At 45.8% G+C, this 17,739-nt stretch overlaps 3 protein-coding genes and 1 pseudogene across 3 annotated transcripts in view; 2 read left to right on the plus strand and 2 right to left on the minus strand.

Annotated features, from left to right (window-relative positions):
* LOC110329907 overlaps window positions 1-5,342 on the minus strand; it is a 6,586-nt pseudogene extending 1,244 nt beyond the window's left edge.
* Window positions 5,148-8,991, plus strand: Ubxn1 (UBX domain protein 1). Its single transcript, XM_029539803.1, has 10 exons — window positions 5,148-5,222; window positions 5,308-5,399; window positions 5,502-5,555; window positions 5,651-5,757; window positions 5,860-5,929; window positions 6,853-7,044; window positions 7,134-7,185; window positions 7,485-7,601; window positions 8,483-8,675; window positions 8,849-8,991. The coding sequence occupies exons 2-10, from the start codon at window positions 5,341-5,343 to the stop codon at window positions 8,896-8,898; spliced, it is 894 nt and encodes a 297-aa protein (XP_029395663.1). The 5' UTR covers window positions 5,148-5,222; window positions 5,308-5,340; the 3' UTR covers window positions 8,899-8,991.
* Window positions 8,992-12,386: 3,395 nt separating this feature from the next.
* LOC110334341 (ubiquinol-cytochrome-c reductase complex assembly factor 3) lies at window positions 12,387-13,052 on the minus strand. The gene is made up of 2 exons (XM_021216145.1): window positions 12,826-13,052; window positions 12,387-12,736 (listed from the first exon to the last, which is right to left on the minus strand). Exons 1-2 carry the CDS (start codon window positions 12,943-12,945, stop codon window positions 12,587-12,589), a joined length of 270 nt encoding a protein of 89 aa, XP_021071804.1. The 5' UTR covers window positions 12,946-13,052; the 3' UTR covers window positions 12,387-12,586.
* A 2,927-nt stretch (window positions 13,053-15,979) lies between these two features.
* Window positions 15,980-17,739, plus strand: part of Lbhd1 (LBH domain containing 1) — a 7,661-nt gene continuing 5,901 nt past the window's right edge. The window contains exons 1-2 of the mRNA XM_021209859.1: window positions 15,980-16,174; window positions 16,251-16,413. Coding sequence (XP_021065518.1) covers window positions 16,025-16,174; window positions 16,251-16,413 — 313 coding nt within the window. The 5' untranslated portion in view covers window positions 15,980-16,024. The remainder of the gene's footprint in view (window positions 16,175-16,250; window positions 16,414-17,739) is intronic.

The following is a 17,739-nucleotide window of genomic DNA, read 5'->3' on the forward strand; positions in this document are numbered from 1 at the left end:
AACAGCAGTATGGAAATGTAAGCCGAATAAACCCTTTCCTCCCCAATTTGCTTCTTGGTCATGATGTTTGTGCAGGAATAGAAACCCTGACTAAGACAGACCCTAAGGTCACCCTGGGGTACTTCCAAGAGAACAGTGCCTGCTTAATTCTACCAAGATACTTCCTAGAAAATCTTCTCTATGCAGATTCCTATAGCCTCACACAACTGATTAACCCCAGAAATAGTTGATGAATGCATGTCCAGGCCCCTGAAACTACTTGGCTTGTTTCCTAATATTTAACCAAATGTGCTTCTGAACTGTTTACATTAAGGAGACCACACTTTACATCCTCATGTATATCATACCTCAGGTGTTTGTCTATAATGGAGAGGAGGACAGGGCCCTCCTGAGAGTGGTAAGCCATCCCTATTCTACCCGCTCTGTTGGTGGGGGAAGGTATCACAGACTGTTACAGTTGGAACTATAGCACTAGTAATAGGGGATAAAAACTTTAAGAACCTCAGTGGGACGTACATGGTAGTGCATGTCTTTAGTTACAGCACTCAGGAGGCAGAAGCATGCAGATCTGAGTTTGAGGCCAACCAGGTCTATAAAGTAAGTTCCACGCTAGTCTGATCTACAGATCTAGTTTCAGGATAGCCAAGACTACACAGAGAAACCCTGTCTCAAAAACAAACAAAAAATAAATAAATAGAAAGAAAGAAAGAAAGAAAGAAAGAAAGAAAGAAAGAAAGAAAGTAAGTTTATCTAAGGTCACAAAGCCAGGGAGTAGCCTAGTTAGGCTTTAACCTCGGTAGATGTTTACTATGTTCTGTTGGGGTCACCTTCCTTACATTGTATTGAGGTGTGTCTTTGTATTTTTAATTTTGTGCATGCAGAGAGCTAAATGCTGGCAAGATTTGGTATTGTCATTTCTATGGCTCATCACCGCTTTTATATTTGTAAATGTCCTTCAATATCTGCACAAAATGTGAAAGTCAGGCAACTCTTGTGGTCTAAAGGCAATCTAAGAGGCAATTCTGGCCTCTGGTTGGTTATAATAAAGAGCTAACAGACAATAGCTGGGGCAGGAAGTACAGCAGCAGAACTTTCAGAGAGAGAGAGAGAGAGAGACAAGGGACACAAGCACAGAGGCTGGAGATTCGAGGCAGACATGGGAGTAAAACAAAGGGAGACCAGAGTGAAACAGAAAGGTGAGGAGCTAGCCATGCAGCGGGGATACTGCCAGGAAAGTCAGTTTAAGATAGAAGCTAGCTAAGAGTCTGCCCCAGCATAAGGCCAACAACTTTAAACTATATAGAAGTCTCCATGTCTTATTTATATTGTAAGCAGGTCCACAAAACTCCGCTGTACTGTCCTGTTGCCTTTTTTCTGGAAGACCAAAGAGGATTAGCTTTAAAGATATGTAGAAGGCCAGGCAGTGGTGGCACACACCTTTAATCCCAGCACTTGGGAGGCAGAGGCAGGTGAATTTCTGAGTTTGAGGCCAGCCTGGTCTACAGAGTGAGTTCCAGGACAGCCAAGGCTACACAGAAAAACCCTGTCTCGAAAAACCAGTATATATATATATATATATATATATATAGCTGAAGATAGAATACGCTGCTCTTGCAGAGGACCTGGGTCCAAGTGCCAGCACCCACATAGTGGTTTATAGCCAATTGTAACTTCATTTCCATGGGATCCAATGCCTTCTTCTGACCTCCGAGAGCACCAACTATGCACACAATATATGTACATACATGCAGGCAAAACACTCACATAAAATAAAATGAATACATCTAATTAAAATAAAGACCATTTTACCCTTAAAAAAATAAAAGATGTGCAGATTAGGTACTGTACTAGACAGGATTCTTTTAGAGGAACTGAAATGAGTGTGTGTGTGTGTCTGTGTACTCATTTTATATATGAAATAAATACACAAGGGTGTATGCACGTGCATGCGTGCGTGCGCGCGCGAGCGCTAGATTGGCTTACTTGATGCAGTCCAGGTAACTCATCAGTGTGAATCAGTAGTTACTCAGCTCACAAAGCTGGATAGCACGACAATTCCAATCTTGCACTTTAAGCCTGGAGATTCCTGCAGTGCTGCTAGTCTTCAGTCTACATTGGAATCCTGGACAGCTGGAGATCCTACACAAAATTCCCACCATTCCTGCAAAGTGCAGCTGTGAATGGCTGTGGGTAAAGTCATGGGCTGGTGAATGGTTGTAGACCTAAAGCCTGAAGATCTAAATCCAATCCCTAAAACCCATATGGTGGATGGAGAGAACTGACTTCTGTTTCATCTGACCTCCACAGGCATAGCCATACATACATGCATGCAAAACACTCAAGATAAATAAATCTAGAAAAAAAATTAAAGCACCTGTCAATAAATGAATATAGTTTAAAAGTGAAACCAAGTCTATGCTTTTAAATCTTAATGCTTGGGAGGCAGATAGGCAGATATACAGGTTCCAGACCAGCCTGATCTATATCATGAGTTCCAGACCAGTTGGGGCTATATAGTGAGGTCACATCATAAACACAAAAACAAAGGAAAACATAGTGATACCATGTCTCAAAACCAAAAAAAAATAAAATAAAATAAAAAAGAAAGAAAGAAAAAGAAAAAGAAAAAGAAAAAGAAAAAAAAGAAAAAGAAAAAGAAAAAGAAAAAGAAAAAGAAAAAGAAAAAGAAAAAGAAGGAAAACAGAAAGTCAAGCATGGTAAGTCACACCTGTCATCCTAATACTGAGGAGGTGGAAGCAGAACCGCCATGGCCCGGGTTAGCCTGAGCAGAACCACCACCTGGGGCTGCATATGAGCACAGAAGATCCTGGCATTAGAAGAAAAATAAACAAACAAACAAAAAAGTGCAGGTAGTGGTGGCTCACCCCTTTAATCTCAATGCTCGGAAGGCAGAGACAAGTGGATCTCTCTGAGTTCAAGGCCAGCCAGGGCTACACAGAAAAATCCTGCCTTGAAAAACCGATGAAGAGAAAAAAGAGCCATGTAGGCAAGCAAAGCTCAGTAGTCTAAAAAAATGAGAAATGCCGCAGAGCCACCTAAGATGAGGGGAAAGGCAGGACATTTCCGGCAGAGAGCTGGTACCGCAAGCCCAGAGGACCAAGGCCCATTTTATATCATGTACAGAGTGGCTGGACAAGACATTGCACAGCAACACTAGCACGTACATACTGCCCAGCCAAGTATCACCGTCACTATCACTATTATCCTGCTCTCGAACAAAAATTGTGCACCAAGATCCCTTTGGCAATAGATCCCCTGCAACAGTGTGAGCAGGACCAAGTATGAATTATCTATGGCCCCTGATAAACACTGCTAGGCTAATTTACCACTGAGCTACACGCCCAGATTTCAAAAGTTGTTTTGGGAGAGGGGATGGATGGAAGGCAGGTTCTTACTACTTGAATCTGACTGTCCTGGAATTCCCTCTGTAGACCATATGGCCTTGAACTCACAGTTCTCACAGGAGACTCAACTGCCTTTGTCTCCCAAGTGCTGGGGTCAAAGGTGTGCACTACCACATCCAGCCTTATTTTTCCTTTTAGTTATGATCAGATTTATTGATATAGAATGGAAGTGGAGCCTGTATGTCGTTCTTGTTGGTAAAGGTCAGGAGACAAAAGTACTGCGTGGAGAAGTAGGTTCTCCTCTTCCAACAAGAGTTGTAAGATCCAGGCCGGGCGTGGTGGCGCACGCCTTTAATCCCAGCACTCGGGAGGCAGAGGCAGGCGGATTTCTGAGTTCGAGGCCAGCCTGGTCTACAAAAACCAAAAAAAAAAAAAAAAAGAGTTGTAAGATCCAAGAAAAATGAAAAGAAAAACAAAAATAAAAAACAAAACAAAAAAAGTAAAACAACAACAACAAAAAAAGAGTTGTAAGATCCAACTCAGGTGTCAGGAGGCAAGCTCTCTTAACAAATGAACCATCTCACAGGCCTAAGATTTTGGTTTTTGAGGTCTTATAGAGACCAGGGTATCCTGAAATCAAGATTTAATTTAAGATAGCTGGGCAAGGTGTTCCATGCCTTCGATCCCAGAACTCTGGACAACAGAGGCAGAGTCAGACTGGTGTTTGAGTTTGAGATCAGTCTCAAAACTACATCCATTTAGAAAGTTCCAGAACAGCCAAGGCTTCACAATGAGATCTTGTCTCAAAAAAAAAAAAAAACAAAGACAATGATAACGATGATGATGATGATGATGATGATGATGATGATGATGAAGACAGACTCAAGCATGCTAGGCCAAAACACTAGACCTACTCCCTTGCCCCTGATAAATAACTTACTAACAACATATATAGGAGTCATTCTCCTCCCCTCTTCTTTTACATCACCGATGGGCTTGGTGGCACACAACTTTGGTCCTGGCACTTGGAAGAATGAGGCAGGCAGATTTTTGTGAGTTTGAGGCCTGTCTGGTCTTGGTACCAAAAGACAGAAAGAGAAGTAAAAGAGAAAACGGAAAATTGAAAAATGCAAGGAAGCCAGGCGTGGTGGCGCACGCCTTTCATCCCAGCACTTGGGAGGCAGAGGCAGGCGGATTTCTGAGTTCGAGGCCAGCCTGGTCTACAAAGTGAGTTCCAGGACAGCCAAGGCTACACAGAGAAACCCTGTCTCGAAAAACCAAAAAAAAAAGAAAAGAAAAATGCAAGGAGGTGGTGGCGACACACTGAGATCCCTTTACTGCACTCGGGAGGCAGAGGCAAATGGATCTCTTTGGATTGCAGGCCAGCCTGGTCTACAGAGCGAGTTCCAGGACAGCAAGGAAACCCTGTCTCAAAACACCAAAAGAGAAAAAAATTTTATTGTTTATCATGAATGCCCCGACTCGTGTGCTTAGTAGGTCAGAAGACAACTAACAGGAATCCTCTGTGCTCAACCTCGGGTCTTAGGACTCGAACTCACATAATTAGGCTTGAAGGCAGGTGTTTTTACCCGCCCACCCCTTGCCAGGCATCTTTTAGAGTCCTAAAACCCTGCAAACCGGCTCAAGCCGGATCTGGAGCTTCTTCACCGTGGGTGAGTCTCCTTCCTGCCAGTTTTTCCGTCCTCAGAAGTCCCCGCCCGCCGGGAAGGACACTTCTGGCTCTCCTCGGCACCCGTCCACCCTGCCCCCACGTGACACAAACAGACCGGGCACTTCCGCTTCCCCTCCGCTCTCACTCACTGTCTACTCCCCCCTCGTCCCCGGGTCCCCCGCCCGGTGAGTTAGCGAGCGCCGGGAGGGCGGCGTCGCGGGCGGAGTCGCCCCGGGCTGACCCTTGCCGTCTTCCTTCTGGTCCCCGCAGGTCCCCGCGGAGGCGGAGGCGGAGGCGGGCGCCATGGCGGAGCTGACGGCTCTGGAGAGCCTCATCGAGATGGGCTTCCCCAGGGGACGCGCGTAAGGGAGCCTCCCCCCAGCCGGTGGTGGGGGGCCGCGGGCCTGGCCGGCCTGACTGTCACCATGGCTGATGGACGCTATTCACGGTGTTTCTGCCCCCAGGGAGAAGGCTCTGGCCCTCACAGGGAACCAGGGCATCGAGGCTGCGATGGACTGGTGAGCGGGCGACCGGCACGGGTGGCGGGAGTTTGGGAGCCCCAGGGCAAGGCGGCCTCCGGGCTAACCAACCCCTGCCAACTTTCTCCGCGCAGGCTGATGGAGCACGAAGACGACCCCGATGTGGACGAGCCTCTAGAGACTCCCCTCAGCCAGGTCCTGGGACGAGAACCCACGCCCTCAGAGCAAGTTGGCCCTGAAGGTCCTGCCTGGGAGACATCTTGTGATTCTAGAGACCTTGTAAGGGCCCCAGAAAACCAGAATGATCTTATTGTAAACACTAATCCTGGCTGCTTGTTTGCAGGATCTGGGTCTGCTGCTGGAGAAAGCAGACCCATTCTGACAGAAGAGGAGAGACAAGAGCAGACCAAGAGGTGACTGGCAAGTTCATTGTGTGTGTGCGCGCTTTTGTTTGGAGCCTGCCTAACTCTTGGCCAGGCTGAACTCCGGATCCTCCTGCCTCCGCCTCCAGAGTGCTGGGATTACAGGCCTTCACTGTGCCTTGCCTTATTTTTTGAGACGCAGTCTAGCTCAGGCTGGGCTGGAACCCCATATGCGTCCTAGGCTAAATTCAAAGCCACGTTCTTCTAGTGCTGGGATTACAGGCCTGGGCCACCATAGCTAGCCCATTGACACACTTTCCCAAGGGTCATAGGTCATCTTCCTTCCTCTCAAATACAAACAAGTCTGATCATAGGACCTGACCTTTCCGGTTTGAGGGTGTGCAGGAGAGTCACCAGGAAAAATCTCATGTAGCTCAAGACTGGTCTCAAACTCCTGTGTGACTGCAGATACCCCTGAAAGCCCAACTCTCTTGCATTTCCTTTGTAAATGCAGGGATTATAGATATGCACCACTATGCCTGGCTCTCATCTGCCTTTTTTTTTAAAAAAAAAAACAAAAACAAAAACAAGAAGCAAAAACAACAACAAAAACCTACAAGGACAAGGCTCCATGCATGATGTATGTGCGCTACTATTGAGCTACACTTTTGTTTGTTTGTTTGTTTTGTTCTGTTTTTTTCAAGCCAAGATTCTTTATCTCTGGCTGTCCTGGAACTGGCTCTGTAGACCAGGCTGGCCTCAAACTCAAGAGATCTACCCATCTCTGCCTTCTGAACGCTGAGATTAAAGGTGTGCACTGCCACCACCTAGCTTGTCCTCTTTATATTACTGTTTTGGTTTTGTTTCCTTTCCTCTGTCTTGGGGCACATATTCCGTTACTTTGTTAATTTCTCTGCCTAGACTCACCTTCCCACCCGGTGTCCAACTTCAGCTCTTTCTTCTCTGCAAAACAGAATGCTGGAACTTGTGGCACAAAAGCAGCGAGAACGTGAAGAAAGAGAGGAGCGAGAAGCTTTAGAACGAGAAAAGCAGCGGAGGAGACAAGGGCAAGAGCTGTCAGTTGCACGACAGAAACTTCAGGAAGATGAGATGCGCCGGGCTGCCGAGGAGCGCAGGAGGGAAAAGGCCGAAGAGTTAGCTGCCAGGTCTGAAGTCTCATTGGTCGCTAATTGGCAAAGAAATGAGGACTTGCCTTGTTCATGTCTGACCTATGTTCCTCCTGTCTCTCTTCTAGACAAAGGGTTCGAGAAAAAATTGAAAGGGACAAAGCAGAGAGAGCCAAGAAGGTGGGTGATTGGAATTCTGGGTGTAGTGGAGTATGTGGGTTAAGTTCCTTTCCATTGTCAAGAAAAAAAAAGTGTGTGCTTAGCATGATTTTTTGAGGCAATTTTACTCTGTAGCCCAGACTAGTGTCAAACTCATAGCATTCTTCTGTGTTAGCCTTCCAAGTACTCTTAACTAAAAACTGTGAGCTGCCAAACCTGTGTGTGTGGTGGGGAGGGTGGGCCATGTACTGAAGGTTGACCCTGTATACATGCTAGACTAGTGTGTTCCCCCTGAGCTAGTGTTGCATTTTGTCTTTCAGTATGGTGGTAGTGTGGGTTCTCGGTCATCCCCACCAGCAACAGAACCAGGTCCTGTTCCTTCTTCTCCGAGCCAGGAGCCCCCTACTAAGCGGGAGTATGACCAGTGTCGCATACAGGTACTGTTTTAAAGTGACTGTCTTGTTTCTGGAGCCCCGTGTTGGCTTATAAAGTGCCCAGCCCAGGCTGTTGACGCTTAAGTCCCCTTTGCCAAATCTCTCCCTTCTTTGTACATGACTTTTGAAATCCTATCTCCTCTACTCTTCGGAAAGATCAAATTTCACCTGCCTATCTTATTTAAATCCTTATTTCATCATTACTAAGCAGTTTTAGATTCATTACACAGCTGTTTTTATAATATGGTACTCACAGTGAATTTTAAAAGTAATTCCATTTTGTCTTGTGAGGTAGTGGGGAGTCCATTATCATCACCTGCTGAGGTAGAGCACGAATGGTTGTTCACCGGGTCCTCTAAATACTATCTGTCCTGGTTCAGATGCTCCAAGGGAAGCAGAGCCAGCTCTAGTACCTCCTTTCCTTTCTTGGGTACTTCAGACAGGGTTTCACTACATAGACTAGGCTGGTCTTGAATTTTGAGCTGTCCCTGCCTCTGCCTGAGTGCTAGGATTACAGGCATGGGCCACCACTCTGCACTGTTTTATTCTTGGGACTGAGTCCTGCTGCACAGTCCTACTGGCCTGGAGTTCACTATGAAGATCAACCTGACCTCTAACTTCTGGTGATCTTCCTATTTCTTCCATTGCCATTATCTGGCCTCACCCTGCTTATTCATAGTTCAGTTTTAAGACAGGGGCTTATGTACCTGATGCCAGCCTTAAATTTGTTCTTCCAGCCCTGGAGCTCTGTGTAAACCAGGCTCATCTTGAAAATCTGCCTGTGCTGTTACCCCTGAGTGCTGAGGCTTTAGGCATGAGCCACCCCATGCCTAGTCCTCGCTCAGTTTCGGTGCTCACAGTACTGCGTCTCTCCTGCCTTTTAGGTTAGGCTGCCTGACGGGACTTCACTGACCCAGACTTTCCGGGCCCGGGAACAGCTGGCGGCTGTGAGGCTCTATGTGGAGCTTCACCGTGGGGAGGAACCTGGACAGGACCAAGACCCTGTGCAGTTGCTCAGTGGCTTCCCCAGACGGGCTTTCTCAGAGGCTGACATGGAACGGCCTTTGCAGGAACTGGGTATGTTATGTGAGACCAGGAGTCAGTGCTTAAAGGAATGAGTGGCAGTTGGGATGGGTAGGGATGGGTAGTCAGTTGGGATAGAAGGGGTTTAATGGAGATAGTATGTGCTCAGACATTTGAAGGCCCAAAACCTAAGTAACCTTGTAATTCAAACTCTTTTCCATCTTTAGGACTCGTGCCTTCTGCTGTCCTCATTGTGGCCAAGAAGTGTCCCAGCTGAGGGTCCTCCATCCCACCATCTCTTTCTGACTTCTTCATCTTTGATAAAGCACTGACATGTCCTTCCTAATAAATAGACCCTTTGAGTTCTGTATATGCCTGGCTCCTTCCTGAATGTCTGAGAAGGGCAATATGAGAAGATAAAGGGAGGGCAGTTAAAGTAGGACCTCTTTCTCATTTTCAGTTTGCAATAAGTTTGTCTAGGATTGATTAGCTGCTTAGTAGTGAGGGGTATTTATACGGCACCTTTTATTCATAAACATGCATAAGCACTCGAATTAAAAAAAAATCTTAAGTGTTTTGAGGGGCTGGAGAGATTCGCTCAGTGCTTATGAGCTCTGTTGTTCTTGTAGAGGAACTGAGGTCAGTTCTCTATACCCACATGATGGCTCGTAACCATGTGTAACTCCAGTTCCTGAAGTTGACACCTGACCTTTAGGTACATGGTACACATACATACATGCAGGCAAAACACATCATTTAAATGCATCTTTTAAAAACATTGTAAGTGCTGGGCATGGTGGCGCACGCCTTTAATCCCAGCACTCGGGAGGCAGGCGGATTTCTGAGTTTGAGGCCAGCCTGGTCTACAAAGTGAATTCCAGGACAGCCAGGGCTATACAGAGAAACCCTGTCTCGAAAAACTAAAACAAACAAACAAACAAAAAACATTGTAAGCTGGGTGTGGTGGTGCACACCTTTACTCTTAACACTCAGGAGGCAGAGGCAGGTGGATTTCTTTAGTTTCAGGCCAGTCTGGTCTACAGCGTGAGTTCCAGGACGGCCAGGGCTACACAGAGATCCTGGCTTGAAAAAGTGTTTTGAGTACTGCATACATACCACACTTTTTGCAGTGTTGGGGATGGAACCCAGGGCTTGATGCTTGTTGAGAAAGCACTAAGGTGTATCCCCAGCTACTTTTTCATGTAGGGTCTTAACTATATTTCTCAGGCTGGCCTTGAACTTCTGTTTCTGCCTAGGCCTCCTGCTGGGATTACTGGTCCCATAGTCAAAAGTGCTTCATATGTATGAAAGACTATTGTGGTCAAGTTTACTATTATTTTAGATCAGACTGACAAATTACAGGGCGTGGTCCAAACTGACATTGGTAACCAATATAAGAACCTGTACACCCACTTGGGAAGCCTAGGTCAGGTATTTTGTTGAGAAAGGACCTCTCTGTAGTTCATGCCTGTCCTAGAACTCAAGAGATCTGTCTCCTCTTGAGAGCTGGGATTAAAGGTGTGTGTCTGCATGCCCTGCTTGGCTCAAGACCTTATCTGCCAGATTTATGGTGTTCTCCACTGCCCTGTTGTCTTTGTCAAATCTCTCCTGACTTGTCCTTATTCCTGGGTGCAGAGAAGAGGCCACAATTCATAAGAGGCCATTAATAACACCTGTGTAAAGAAAGTAAATAGGCCAGGCTGTGGTGGTGTGTATGCCTTTAATCCCGGTACACAGGTAGCAGAGGCAGGCCAAGCAAGGGTACACAGAGACCTTGCCTTAAACACATACACGGGTAAATATAAGCTGACACCAGCAGCTAGAACAAACTCCGGTGTTCACTTCTGGGTTTGCACCACAGAAACATTAAGTTTTATGATGCAGACAAATGTATCCCAAACTCACTTTGGACCTGCTATGCAGCCATATACTTTTTGAACTTTTGAATTTACCCCCTGCTTTTCCCAGACTAGGTCTCAATGTATAGCCCTGGCAGTCCTGGAACGTTCTGTGAAAACTAGGCCTCTGTCTCCCAAGCGTGTACTACCATGCTGGACCCTGCTTGTGGCCCGTTGCTGCTTCCCCTTCCCCAGTGCTGGAATTACCAGCATACCATTCCTAAGTTATGGAGAATCAGACTCGCAATTTCCTGTACGTTAGGTATTCAAGCAGGTGAGGCCTAGCTCTAGCCACAAACATACTTTCAGTTGCGACTGTTTTACAGAATAGATAAGTGAAGCTAGCAGTAGCACAAGCCTGTGATCCCACCTTGCATTCGAGAGGCTGAGGTCGGATGACTGCTTCAAGTTTAAAGCCAGCCTGGGCTACACAGGCACAAAAAAGAACCTTCAATGAAAAATGTGTTGTAGGGCTGGAGAGACAGCTCAGTGGTTAAGAGCACTGACTGCTCTTCCAGAGGTCCTGAGTTCAATTCCCAGCAACCACATGGTGGCTCACAACCATCTGTAATGGAGTTTGATGCCCTCTTCTGGTGTGTCTGAAGACAGCTACAGTGTATTCATATACATTAAACAAATAAATCTTAAATGTGTTGTAAATATACATAAATACACACACACACACACACACATGGGGTAGAGGTGGGGCTCATCGATGGGTAATGTTTTTTTGTTTTTTAATTTATTTATTATTATAATTAAGTACACTGTAGCTGTCTTCAGACACTCCAGAAGAGGGCGTCAGATCTTGTTACAGATGGTTGTGAGCCACCATGTGGTTGCTGGGATTTGAACTCTGGACTTTCAGAAGAGCAGTCAGGTGCTCTTACCCACTGAGCCATCTCACCAGCCCCCTCAAAGAGGTTTCGGATCATGTAGTTGTATTTATTTATTTTCCTTCTGAGGTTGTCTGCTTGTGTAGGAGCCCAGCCTTGTCTTGAGCTTGCTATTTTTTTTTTCTGCCATTTTTTTTTTTTTTTGAGATAGGGTTTTTCTGTGTATCCTTGACTGTCCTGGAACTCTGCTCTGTAGACCAGGCTGGCCTTGAACTCACAGAGATCCACTTGCCTATGTCACCACCTCTGAGGTCTGGGATTAAAGGCTAGTTAAAGGCGTGTGCCACCGCCGCCACCACCACCACCACCACCAGGCTAAAATTGCTATCTCTCCCCTCACCTTCCTGAGTACTGGAATTACAGGTATGTGTCATGCTATGTTTGGATTGACATGCAGTTCCAGTAATAGTAAGTCGGATTCTCATAGGAGGCTTGAGCCAAAGTAAAAAGTAACTAGAGGAGGCATTGGAACAGTCGAGGAACCCTTCTCCAACTTTGCTTAAAGGACAGAAGTCCTGTTGGTATTCACCGCAAACCTGATATTCAAGGACTACTCTAATTTGAAGACTGTGGCTTGGAGGTGGGCATGGGATTTCACTCCTTTATCCACAGTACTTGGGAGTGGAGGAAGGATGCTGTCTCAAGAGCTTGGCTAGGAAACATGGCTCAGTGGGTGAAATTGTTTTGCCTACAAGCTGGATAGAGTGTATAAGTAGAGACGGTCTTCCCAAAGTGTTCTGTGACAACACACACAAAGACATACAAAAACAAACTTTTTCCTAAAGTCTTTTACCCGACAGTTGCATAAGCAAACTTAGATCATATGACCTATTTTGAATAGTCAGAAGACGTATTGTACTTAAGAACTCTCAGGGGTAGGATGGCATGCAGCTGCCTAGGTCTTCCGCGCCCACCGCGCTGTCTCTCACAGCTCTCTAAGCATTAGACGTCCAGCTGCGAAATCCACTTAATGGATGAACTGCATTTATTAGTTCCGTTGGTTCCACACATCCGACCCTGTCACGCGATGTGCTCCTTAAAGGCATTCCCCCAACCGCAGTTCCCAGTTCCTTTTAGAGAGTCCTGGTGTGTCTCCTGAATTCCGACTCCATGTCCGGAGCACCAAAAAAGGAGCCTTACAGGTTCCCGTGACCACGGGCGAGCTCTGGTGTCATGCTGACCTGCCATCCCCGCTAACTGTCCAGTTTCTCCTCCAGGCCACGTTCTCCTTCGTGGCTGCGGCGTCCTTCAGGGTAGCCATCACCAGTTCCGTGGTCCTGACCGCTTCGTCCCTGCGCCGCAAGTCCCTTTCCGGCATCTCCTGCGGGCAAGAAGGATGTTTGCATTCTGGGCCAAAAGACAGGGGCTCTTCCCACGCACACCCACCTCGGGGAGTCCAGTTGTTTTTACCTGCAGCATCGACTGCTTCTGTAGTTCTCCTGGGGTCACAAGAGCAAACAGAATAGAACCCACACCAGCTCCCGCGCCTAGCACGGCAACTGCCACCAGTGCTTTACGAGCCACCTCCATGGCGGACTACACTACAAACGAGGTGCCATCCGCTTCTTCCCGCAGCCTAGAAGGAAGCCATGACATCTCACCGTTCCCTATGCGGGCTAGAGCGACCTAGGAAAGGGACGGGGCCGGGCCTCAAATCATAGAGAAACAGCTGGGCTAGAGAGGGCTGGCTACACACACACACACACACACACACACACACACACACACACGAATTTTTTTTTTTTTTTTTAAAGTTGAAGCTGGAGAGAGGGCTACATACACACACACACGAAAAATTTTTTAAAAGTTGAAGCTGGAGAGATGCCTCAAAGATTAAGGGCACTGGCTGCTCTTCCAATATATATATATAGCGCTAAGTACCATTGCCTTCAAAGAGTGCATGTTTGCTATGGATATTACAATTGCCATTTTTTTCTGAGAAGTGATAGTGCATGCCTTGAAAGGCAGAGGAGGCAGGTGAATCACTGAGTTTAGGGCTAGCTTGGTCTACAGAGTTCCAGGACAGCTGGGGCGACACAAAGAAACCCTGTCCCGAAAAAGAAAAAAAAAAAAAAAACAAACCAAAATAGCATTGCCAGTTTTCTTCCTCCCCCTCCCTCCCTCCCTCCCTCCCTCCCTCCCTCCCTCTTTCTTTCTTTCTTTCTTTCTTTCTTTCTTTCTTTCTTTCTTTCTTTCTTTCTGAATTATTTACTTGTTTTATGTATATGAATACACTGTAGCTGTCCAGACACACCAGAAGAGGGCATCGGATCCTCTTATTACAGATGATTGTGAGCCACTATGTGGTTGCTGGGAATTGAACTCAGGATTTCTGGAAGAGCAGTCACCAGCCCACATTGCCGGTTTTCAACCCCTGGAAGTTTCAAATTAATAAAGGGCTGTTCAGCTACTGTTTTAAGTAAACAATGTAATATAACAGCTAACATCTGAAATTTCATACTTAAGGAAGGTGAATCTGGAAGGTTCTGATTTGGAGGTCAATCAAGTTTTCATTGGAAGACCTTGCTTCAAAACAAAGCACATAGGGGTCAGGACAAACAATTCAAAGCCATGCGTACAGAATAGGGAACAGATTTTTGTTTTTCTCTTCAGAGTATTGGACAAGCTTGATACGACCATATATATTTAATATGGTCCCCCTCTTTTTTGGTAAAAGCTTGTAGGATTTTTCACTTTGTAGTCCTGATTACCCTAGATCTTTCTAAGTAGACCAGGCTAGCATTGAGGTCTCAGAGTTTTGCCTGCCTGTTCTTCTTGAGAGCTGGAGTTTAAGGCTTGTGCTATCAAACCTACCTCCTCTTCATCATCATTGTCATTGTCATCATAAACAGGTTCTTAGTGCTCTTCACTGGTTTTGAGCATGCTCTGTAGTCTAAGAAACCTTGTATTTACAACCTCCTGCCTTAACTCCTCCCCCCACCCCCCATTTTTTGAGACAGGGTTTCAAAATTTTTCTGTGTAGCCCTGGCTGTCCTGGAATTCACTTTGTTGACCAGATTAGCCTCAGACCCAGAGATCTGCCCACCTCTACTTCTCTAGTGCTACAATTGAAGGTCAGTACCACCAACACCTGACTGATGTAGAATATTTTAAAGAATTCATCTCATCTGGCATGCAAATATACAGGGTGGTAGGGGGATTAAGTACCTTTAATCCCAGCACTTGGGAGGCAGAGGCAGTCAGATTTCTGAGTTTGAGGCCAGCCTGGTCTACAGAGTGAGTTCCTGGACAGCCAGAACTATACAGAGAAACGCTGTCTCAAAAAAAATAAAACAAAACAAACAAAAAACAAAAAAACCAAAAAAAACAAAATCAAAAACAAAAACAAGGGGCTGGTGAGATGGCTCAGTGGGTAAGAGCACTGACTGCTCTTCCGAAGGTCCTGAGTTCAAATCCCGGCAAACACATGGTGGCTCACAACCACCCATAATGAGATCTGATGCCCTCTTCTGGTGTGTCTGAAGTCAGCTACAGTGTACTTATGTATAACAATAAATAAATCTTAAAAAAACAAAAACAAAAACAAAAAACCCCTACAACCAAACAACAACCACCACCACCACCAAACAATGAATTCTTGGCAGGCTACGGGAGGAGGCTCAGTGTTAAGAGCACTGGCTGACTGCGTATACTAAGAGGGTGCAGTTTGATTCCATCACCCTCATGGAGTTCACGACCATCTGTAACTCCTGCCCTAAGAGATCCAGTGTCTTTTCCTGGTCTCCATGGCAGAAAATATACTTGTAGGCAAAACACTTATACTCATAAAAATAAATACCTTTAAGGTAATAAAAATGGTCCCTGGCAGGCTGCTGAGATGGCTCAGTGAGTAAGAGCATCAACTGCTCTTCCAAAGGTCCTGAGTTCAAATCCCAGCAACCACATGGTGGCTCACAACCATCCAACCATCCGTAAAGAGATCTGATGCCCTCTTCTGGAGTATATGAAGATAGCTACAGTGTACTTACATATAATAAATAAATTAATCTTTTTTAAAAAAATGGTCCCTGGCAAATAGCAAAAGCCACATAAATATTCATTAAATAACACACAAAGGGACCCAGAAATGGAAAGATGGCTCAGCTGTTGAGAGTTCTAACTGCTGTACCAGAGGATCTGGGTTCAATTCTCAGCACCCACATGCCAGCTCTGTTTGTAACTCCAGGTCTAGCACTTCTGATACTCTCATACAGTCATTATTTGGGGAAAACACCAATAGACATTACATATATTTAAAACAACAACAACAAAAACCAAACCAAGTCCACTTGAGACAACCAGTAAACAAGGAGTTAGTAAACCCATCATCACAGCTCTTTATTTATAGGGCTTTAATCCAGATGCCCTTGTCTCCTACCTTGACTGCCATCCCCAGTGTCTCAGGGAGTACACAGAATAAAGCTCTGTCTCTCTTCTTTGGCATCTCCCTCCCTTGGAAGGCCCATAATCTCCCCACATGTCATCATCCCTTCCTCAGCAGCGATTAAGAGGCCCTCTCCACGGAAGATTAAAGCACAGCCTGTGTGGGCACTGGACTCAGGTACCTGACCTGGAATCCAGCCACCTCCACTCTTACAGAGTCACTACCATGGCCCTTGTGCCAGGGAGTAGCAAGGATGGACCCTGGTCCGGGGATAGACCAGACTCTTTATGGCATCCAGAAAGTCCTCGGTTGGCCAACACTCTCTCACAGAACAGAGAAGAGCCTGGCAGACGTGAAGGTTATCAGGGTGTTGAGGTCAGTATTACTATACCGCGTCCTGGGACAGGCTCATCTTCGAATTGTGCCCAACAACCCTGCTGTACTTATGCAGGTGTCTCAAAAGCCCCGCCTGCCCTCTATTGTGGTGGAGGCCTCAGAGGGGAGTGAGGACGACCAGGAAGACCACCAGTGGCCACATGAGGAGTTGCTGGTGCTCACCGATGGTGAAGGAGAAGATGCAGAAGCTTTCTTCCAGGATCAAAGTGAAGAGCCAGGTGAAAGTGGTGCCGATTCATTCAGCCCATTGACATTCAGATATTTTAGACCCACAGTAGATGTCCAGGAATGTTAGAAAGAGGAGGTGTGGTGTGGTTTAGGAAGAAGGTTCATAATAGCATGCACAGAACCTTGGGTTCCAATCCTAGTACCACACATGTGTGAGGGTGCGCGCACAAACACACACACACACACACACAGACACACACACACAGGGCGTTGATGAACACTAGTGGACAATTAGGGTGTTTTGTGTTTTTTTTTTTTCAAAGAAGTTTCACTATATAGTTCTAACAGTTCTCAAACTAAAGATCTTCCTGCTTCAGCCTTCCAAACTGTAGAATTATAAGCCTCTAACACCATCCTGGCTTGTTTGTTTGTTTATAGCTTTATTTAAGTACTGAAGAGAGAGCCTAGAGAGATACTGTACTGCTTCACTATATTTCCATTCCTTTTTAATTAAATTAATTAACTTGAGACAGGTTCACCTTGCACCTCAGACTGACCTGGAACTCACTGTGTAGCCCGGGCTGGCCTTGAACTCATGTACTCCTCTTCAGCCGCCTGAGTACTTGAGATTATTACAAATTTGAGCCACAGGCTCTACACCCTGCCTGGTTTAGAGGGCTATTCTGATCTTGGAATGAGTGACATCGCCTTTAAAAAAAAAAATATCTAGCTGAGTGATGATGTCACACGCCTTTAATCCAAAGACTCAAGAGACAGGGATAGGGAGATCTCTGAGTTCGCGGCCAGCCTGGTCAACAGATCGAGTTCTAGGACAGCCAGGGTTACACAGAGAACACTGTCTTGGAAAAAAAAAAGTTTTTAAACATATGATGGCTTCTGCCTTTAATCCAGAACCTTTGGAGACAAGGCATATCTGAGGCCAGACTGGTCTACATAGTGTGCATGTGTCTCCAAAAATTAAAAATAGTATTTTTTATGTGCATGTGAGTATGGGTGCACCTGCTCCATAGGTTGTGTGCATGTATGACAGAGGGTAATGACTTGTCCTTGTCTTGTGGGAGCTTGTTCTGTCATTCCACCCTATGGGATCTGGGTACTGAACTCATTGCCGGTGAGTGATCTTACCTGTGGAGCGACAGTCTCTCTCTCTCTACTATTTGTGTGCATGGTTTTTGTTTTCTTTTGTTTGTACTATTGAGGATTGAACCCAGGGCTTTAAAGCTTTTTTTTTTTTTTTTTTTTTTTTTTTTTTAATATGTGCGTGGCTGGGCCACTGGTGGTACACTTTTTTTTTTTTGGTTTTGGTTTTTCGAGACAGGGTTTCTCTGTGTAGCCCTGGCTGTCCTGGAACTCAC

Source organism: Mus pahari, chromosome 1, assembly GCF_900095145.1.
Source record: "Mus pahari chromosome 1, PAHARI_EIJ_v1.1, whole genome shotgun sequence".
Lineage (NCBI taxonomy): Eukaryota > Metazoa > Chordata > Mammalia > Rodentia > Muridae > Mus > Mus pahari.